The sequence below is a fragment of the Chiroxiphia lanceolata genome, chromosome 24 (assembly GCF_009829145.1).
Source record: "Chiroxiphia lanceolata isolate bChiLan1 chromosome 24, bChiLan1.pri, whole genome shotgun sequence".
NCBI lineage: Eukaryota > Metazoa > Chordata > Aves > Passeriformes > Pipridae > Chiroxiphia > Chiroxiphia lanceolata.
This window is the reverse complement of record NC_045660.1, coordinates 7,014,811-7,022,303: the sequence shown is the minus strand read 5'-3', so window position 1 is coordinate 7,022,303 and position 7,493 is coordinate 7,014,811. Positions and strand designations below refer to the sequence as shown.

At 54.7% G+C, this 7,493-nt stretch overlaps 1 protein-coding gene across 1 annotated transcript; it reads left to right on the top strand.

Annotated features, from left to right (window-relative positions):
• Positions 1-236: 236 nt before the first annotated feature.
• YRDC (yrdC N6-threonylcarbamoyltransferase domain containing) lies at positions 237-2,776 on the top strand. The gene is made up of 6 exons (XM_032710320.1): positions 237-354; positions 517-712; positions 906-1,020; positions 1,336-1,455; positions 1,630-1,772; positions 2,090-2,776. Exons 1-6 carry the CDS (start codon positions 237-239, stop codon positions 2,151-2,153), a joined length of 756 nt encoding a protein of 251 aa, XP_032566211.1. The 3' UTR covers positions 2,154-2,776.
• Positions 2,777-7,493: the final 4,717 nt, after the last annotated feature.

Here is a 7,493-nt window from a genome sequence, read left to right as displayed (position 1 = left end):
TCCTCCGGAACCTGCGGCGGGAACACGGCGGCGGACGGCGGTCACGGCACCCCCGGCCCCCCCGCTCTGCCCCGGTCCCCCCGTCACCCCCAGTCCCCTCCGCACCCGCCGCTCTCCCGCCGCCTCCGTCCCGCCCGCGCGCGGCTCCCGCTGCCCGCCGGTGGCCATGGGAGCGCCGGGCCCGCCCCGCCCCGGCTCTTGCGTTGTCTCCCGGCGCCGCGCTCGGAAGTGCCCGCATGGCGCGGGCGGCGCTGGCGCTGGCGCGGGCGGCGGAGGGAGCGGCGGGGCCGGGGCTGGGCCGGGCTCGCCTGGTGCCGCTGCCGCCCGGCGGCGCGGCCGGGCCCGACCCGCACGGTGCGCGCGGGGAACCGGCCGAGGGAGGCGGCTGGGCCGGCGGGGAGCGGGGAAAGCGGGGGAGGCCGGGCCGGGCCGGGCCGGGCCGGGCTGGGGGAGCGGAGGCCCCGCGCGGCGGCGGCGGGGGCCGGGTCGCTCCGCTGACCCCCCGGTGTCGCGCAGGCTGGAGGGAGGCGGTGGCGGCCGCGGCCGGCGCGCTGCAGGCGGGCGGGCTGGTGGCGGTGCCCACGGACACGGTGTACGGCGTGGCCTGCCTGGCCCAGGACTCGGCCGCCGTGCGCAGCATCTACAGCCTGAAGGGGCGGAACGGCGCGAAGCCGCTCGCCATCTGCCTCGGGGACGTGGAGCGGCTCTACAGGTGCGCGGGGCCCGCGGGGTCCGGAGCCCCCGGTCGGTGCCGAGCCCCGTGCGCGGGGCGGGGCTGCCCCGAGAGCCCGGCGGGGAGCGGCCGCCTCTGCCCGCGGAGCGCCGTGGAAGGGAGGGAAGGGCCGTGCCGGAGCTGCCCCAGCCCCGCCGTGCGCGCCCTGACTCCGCTGCCTCTGGCCCTGCAGGTACTGCCACGTGAACGTGCCGGACGAGCTGCTGCGGGACCTGCTCCCAGGACCGGTGACGCTGGTCCTGCAGCGTTCAGAAGAACTGAATAAAGACTTGAATCCTTTCACATCAGTAGGTCTTGGCTACAGGATGGATCTCGAGGCTTGGGGGGCAGTGGGCTGCTTTCGTTCTACCTGCTTATACTGCTGTTCTGTTTGTCCTTACCCATCTCCAAAGCTGGCCCCTGTGCTGGTCCTGCTCCCCAGGACTGACGTAGACATGGCATAACTCAGCGTTAGGGCCTGACTTAGATCTTGTGTTATTGCTGGTTCAGCAGGTGTAAAAGTATCAATTCTCTAGAGCATCAGCTTTAAGCCAAGAGGGCTTCAGGCAATGCGAAATTAAAACCAGTTTCTGTGTGTAAAACCCTTGTCTCCTTCCCTGCAGCTGGTTGGTGTTCGTATTCCAGACCACTCCTTCATGAGGGACCTGGCACGTGCCTGCTCGGGACCACTGGCTTTGACAAGCGCCAACATCAGCTCCCAGGGCAGCACCCTGACCGTGTCGGTGAGGCTCCTCTGCCCCTCAGGGACCTCACTGGGGCACTGACAGAGCCCCAGGCTCTCTCACAGTTGAACTCAGCTTTAGCAATAAACCAAGGGTTGATCTGTTATTATTTTTTTTTTTTTAAATGATACTCACAAAGCACTGTCAGGACTGTTACCCACAGCTCTCTTGCAGGAATTCCAGGACCTGTGGCCTCAGTTGTCCTTGATCATTGATGGAGGCCCCATAGGAGACATCTGGAGCTCAGAGTGTCGCTTGGGATCAACTGTGGTTGACTTATCTGTGTCAGGGAAGTTCTCCATCATCCGTCCTGGTTGGTGAGCACTGCTGGGTCTTTTTCTGTGCTTCAAATGAAATGAAGCTTTTGGGTGAGGGTGGGTCATGCTTTACTTTGTTTCCTACGGCTGTTCCACCTTCCTGTTAATGTTGTTTAACTTAATTACCAGCACACTCAGAAATCCTAAAAAGCTTTCCAAATTCCCCTTTCTCACAGCTTCTGTGTGAAACTCTAGTAGTTTCTGGAGTTCATGTTCTGTTTGATTCTAAGTGCAGTCCCGTGTCTCACTGATCTTCCCCAGAAATGCAGTTTAATCCTGCAAACCTTTTGTTTTGACAGTTCTGGTTCTCCCCACAGTGCACTGACACCCACAGTTGAAATCCTGAGGCAGAAGTATGGCTTGGTACCGGAATCTTCCTAACCCTTGGGACTGGGAGCTGATGGAGCTGGGCACCATGTGCCTGTGCACTCAGAAGTGGGTGTTTGTGGCCTTGTTTAATAAGGTCGATGGGTTATGTCAAAGTAAATAAACAGAAGATTTAAAAAAATAATTAAAAATTCCTTTTGAGCTCTTTGTGCTGCTGTACCATTCCCAAATGTCTGTTCTGTTGTCCTGATTAGGCCTTGTGAATACAATGATTGGAATGTTGGACTGATGGGGTGGGGAAGGCCCTGTCTGCCCCACCCTCCCCGAGTGCTCATTCCATGTTTGTAGTCATTGCATCTGCACTGTAAGGAAAGCAAACGTGGAATGGAGGGGTTTGGAGCTTTCAGGGCGTTACAGCTGTGATGTTCTCTGGTTGCTTTTCTCTGTTCTAAGTGTGATCAAAAGCTACAACTGAGATGAAACTTCTAATGCTTCTGAAAATTCACAATATTCAGGTAACCTGGAGCTGCTCAGAACAACCTGGTTCTTCCTAATGCAGAGAATGAAATGAAATGAACTCTTGGCACGATGATCTTCCTTTGTTTAAATGTGGAATTCCCTCTCTTGAGTTTGCCCTGAAACAGTGCTAAGCTGAAGTAAACAAGGAATGGATGAAAGTGTGTGCTGGTATTTATTAGTCATTGAAAAGTCATTGGGAAGCAAGGAGCAGGCAGTGTGGGGTGTGGAGCCGGGATCCTGTACTGGGGCTCCACCTGGGTCCCCAGTGCTGCCCATCTGGGATGGTTTTTCCCAGTGTCTGAGGGCCATGGAGGGGTTTTGTGTCATTGTTGTTCATGAGCAGCTGTCTCGGGTGCTGCTGATGGACATGTACTGCACACAGAGCTGACCCCAAAGTCATCTCTTCACTCTAATTCCCTGTCTGGACCTTCTGCTGTAAAATCCCTGAAGCACCAGGCTGGGTGAGGTACTGTTGTCTGCAGAACATGTGCTTGAGGGGTCTCTGGGTGCTTCCACTTCTCTGCACCTCTGCTCTTACCTTTCCCAATCAGTTATTCCGTGGGCTGTAGGGTCTGAGAGGAACAAGAGGGGTCACTTCCTTTTCCCTGCAGAGGATCCTCTGCCCTGTCTGCCTGTCCCTGCAGCGTTGACAGCACGATGGGGGTATTGGTCCCCCAGATGAGGCACAGCCCTGAGGCAGAGCAGCCTTGCCTGAACAGGGCTGGCTCTGGGGTCTGCTCCAAGGTGCCTGAAGCAGCATCTCTGCCACAACTTGGTGTGACCTTTGCGAGCAGCCTTGGTGGGCAGAAAACTGGGCAAACATGTCAGCATCTGGGCTGGTGCTCAGGGCTCATTCCCTGCTGCTCATGTTCAGTGTCCCTGCAAGTGACAGCTTTATTTGTGCCACCAGCATTGAGGATGAGCTACACATCAGGCATGGGTGAATGGGCTGGTGCCCCCATTCCCCTGCAGGAACTGCAGACACTATAAATTTCCTCTTTCCTCTGACTTCTGGCTGTCTGCAGGATGCTGTGCTGTCAGCGTGATGTGCTTGGCACCAGCTGAAGTGACCAGCTTGTGTGTCAGTGTCAGGGTATGTCAGCACCTCTGGAATGTGCCAGCATGGAGCAAACCTGGGCTTTGTTGCTTATTTGGGTGTTTTTGGTACTTCCCAGCCTGGGACCCTGCTGCTACACCCAGTGACTGTGAGGATGTGGTGCCAGGAGCCACAGGGCACGTGGTGGTGCTGAGTCACTAGGACACAGTGAGCTGTCTGCAGGGACACAGGTGAAAATACACCCCTGCTGGGACATGGGGATCCGGTGCAGCTTCTGCTGGAGTGGGGAGGTGGCTTTGGAGATCTGGAAGGTGGAACTATAAACACCTTCATAAACAAATTCACAGACCAGGGTGACCCTTGTGTTTGCAACCCTTGTGGAAATCACATTGGCATGAGCACTCAGAACAGGAGATACATGGCTTGCATTTTAATTAGCACTTGCCCTCCAGATAAAAATGCATCTCTAGAACCTCGTTAGCAGAGCCAGTTCAAATTCATGGAGTGATGGTTCAAACGAACAACACCAGGCCAGTGCCTGGGCCAGGGTTGGTACTGGAGGTGAAGCTGCTCAGTGTCTGACCCTTTCCAACCCCGTTGAAGCCATGGGGATTCTGCTGTCTGAGGAGTCCGAGAGCCCCAGCCAGGGACAGGTTTTCCTCCATCACTGCAAACAGAGATCTGTGATGCCACTGCTACTGCCCTCGTTCTGCTTCCTAATACAGCAAAAACCAGACTTGGGCTAATTAAGCTGGAAACACAACATTGCAATTTGCAGCTGATTAAATCTTTCAAACAATATTTATGTTAATCTCCTCCTGAATTATTTTCTTGTAATGCCTTGACTAGGAGATAGTCCACTGCGTGGGGAGATGCTTCCAGATGGAGCCCAGCCTGCCCTGCCAGATGCTGGGAGCTCAGTGAGGGTTTTCACTCACTGTGGTTACAGCAGGAGAGATGATCTTGTCTGTCTGGGCCAGGTCTGCACCCAGATACTGAGCTGCAATTCTTGGTTTTGCTGCAGGAGTGAATCTGTGGCAGGAGAGGGCTGTGAAACACCACGTAGGAAGGCACATCCTCGGACAGCTCTTGGCTGGGGTGGTTCTGTCTCTGCTGCACCTCCCCACCAGGGCTTTGCTGTCACACAAGGAGGCTGTTGTGAAATGCTCCTTTGTGTTTATCCCTGGAAATTATAGGGACCTATCGCAAAAACTCAGTTTCCTTCTGCATGCTGTGCATGCATACCCACTTACACTGTCCTCCAGCCCTTCTTCCAGCTCCAGAGTTGGCAGAATGCCTGGCAAATTTCCACAGGATGCTGATTTAAGGAATTAGTCTATAGAAGTGTAGATGATAGAGACAGAAGGGACCTTGAGGCCATCTGGAGAGTCTGCTTCCCCAGACAGCATCCCCTCTCCCATGTCACCCCAGGCACATTTGTCAGATTTGCTCACAGCTCCCTTTTCTGGAGGAAATTCTGCCTGGCTGCTCTTTATCTTTTTCCCCTTTTCTAGTTCCTTAAAAAAATATTTATTTGGACTGGAATATTTCAGGGGTTTAAAGGCAACATGGTCTGTGTACACCCACGTCTTCTCTGTTTATTCCCTTTTTCAGAAAGGCTGGGGTTTACCCTCCCTGGTCTTGACACCTTGGGGGTGGCATCAGGGAGTCCCTGGGGAGGGGACTCTGGGCAGTGCAGGCTGAGGTGGGACAGGGGTGTGAGGGGTGTCACTGCTGCTGGAGCTGGGAACAGCCCCTGCATGCAGGGAGGAGAGCTCCGGAGGTCGAGGGATTTTCATGGTGGAATTGTTGAATTAACTATTACTTTAATTTTAATCAAATTAGATGCTCTTTTCTTGTTTTGTTTTGTTTTTAATTTCACCAGCAAATGATTCTCCATAATTATTTCTGGCTGAGCCTGCTGATTCACTTGCTGCTGCTGCAGGACAGAGCATTCAGTTGCAGTCTGAGCCACACGCTGGGTTCCAGGAGCTGCCCTGCAGGAAAGGCACTCCTGGCCCTGGGACAGGGAAAGCACTGGACCAGTGCTTGCAATGAAACTATTAATTTTTATTGATGAGCCTGCTCTCCCTGGGGTCTGGGTTGATGCTCCCCATTAACTCTGCCCACAGTGGCTGGGAGTGTCCTGGTTGCAGCTCTGTCAGGTGTAAGTTCTTTATTACTCCATGATGTGAATTGTCATCAGCCACAGCTTGTTTGGATGAGATTTCTGGGGAACCAGGAGCTCCTAAGCCTGTGGGAGCTGCCTGCCTGACGTGAGCAGAGGAGAATTTTCAGGCTTTTCTCCTTGGTGTATAGTCATATACACCAAGCTGACAGGCTTCCTGAAGTTTGGAGAGAGCACTTTCATGCCTCCAGGTGTCTGAAGGCAAAAGACATGGTGAGTCCACAGGGATCTGGGGTTTTAATCATGAAACATTACCTTTTAAAACCTACAGTGTGAGCAGGACAGTTGGTTTCATTATTCTGAGCATGTTTGGCCAAAATCCTGGGCCTGTTACCAGCTGAGCATTCCTCCCTGCTGTGTGGCTGCAGTTATGGGGAGACAAGTGGTGGAGCAGTGACAGAGGTGGGACAGGGATCACTGACAGGGCAGGACCCCCCATGCCTGGCTGACCTGGGAGCCCCAGGGCTGGAGGAGGAGCGGCTGGTGGAGCTCTGCAGTGCCTGGCTGTGGACAGCTGGGTCTGCAGTAAAACTGAACTCAGCACCAAGCACGTTCCTGAGGGGCACTGTCAAGGTGCTGCTGGTGTTGGGACAGGCTGGTCCTGCAGCCAGCTGGGAATGCTGGCAGTGCTGGGCAGCTCAGCTGAGGTGAGGGTTTGGTGCAGAGACTGTGTTTGCTCTACTTGTGCCCTCCGTGGTTAACACTCTGCAAGTAACTTCTTGGCAATGACTCCAATTAGGCCAGCACATCTCCCTGTAATCTTGATCCCTGTTGTGCTGTCAGACTCAATTCAAATTTAATTTGTTGAAAGTGTATCTCGGGCAGCTTTTTTCCTTAGCACAAAACTGAGGGGAAGGTATCATTGATGGAAAAAATAATACAAGTTTATATTCTTCTTACCTTAAGGAAGGAAAAGAGGTGCCAGAAAACTTGGCCAAATTTACATTTTAATGGGAAATGTTCTGACTGCCTGCTCTGGGAGACATAAATTGCTTTCCGGATGGGACCCTGACTTTATACCAAAGTGCAGGGAATTAAACCCAGCAGCCTCTGATGAGATGAAAGGGATATCTGTGGATCTGCAGCCCCTTGCTGCCAGCCAGTGGTGAGGACTGGCCAGGTGCAGGTGGCAGGGCCAGACCAACGTCCCCATCCTGCTGGGGACACAGGCTGGGCGGCTGCTGGGGCTGATGGCCCCTGGCTCCAGGGCTGGAGGTGTCATGCTGGGGGCTGGAGGGCTGTTTGCAGAGAAAACCCGTGTGTTTCAAACCCTGAAGAAACCCTGCCCCTACCAACATACCCCAGCCCATTTTGGGGGTGCTGATAGAGGGAGGACTGGCTCAGAGGGGTCTGTCCTCGCTCCTGTGTTGTGAGGTGGCATCTCAGCAGCAGTGACTACACTGGCACAAGCATCACCTGTTGGCAGCTGCCCCTCGGGCAGGAGCCCCTCCAGGGCCCGTGTTTGGGGCAGTTCTCTGGGGTGTCTCTGCCCTCTTGTCTGATTGTTCCTCGTCGGAGCAGCTCTTGTTCACAGACAGGCTCCAGCAGTGCCTCTGCCGTGCCAACCTCGTGTCTCAGACCTCCACACAGCCAAAAGCTGTGCCCAGGAGAAGCTGCTGTTAATTTCTTT

Coding starts and splice junctions, on each gene's coding strand:
- YRDC (XM_032710320.1), top strand. CDS start 237: ATGGCGCGGGCGGCGCTGGCGCTGGCGCGGGCGGCGGAGGGAGCGGCG. Junction 1,456..1,629: donor GCAGCACCCTGACCGTGTCG/GTGAGGCTCCTC, acceptor GCTCTCTTGCAG/GAATTCCAGGACCTGTGGCC. Junction 1,773..2,089: donor TCCATCATCCGTCCTGGTTG/GTGAGCACTGCT, acceptor TTCTCCCCACAG/TGCACTGACACCCACAGTTG.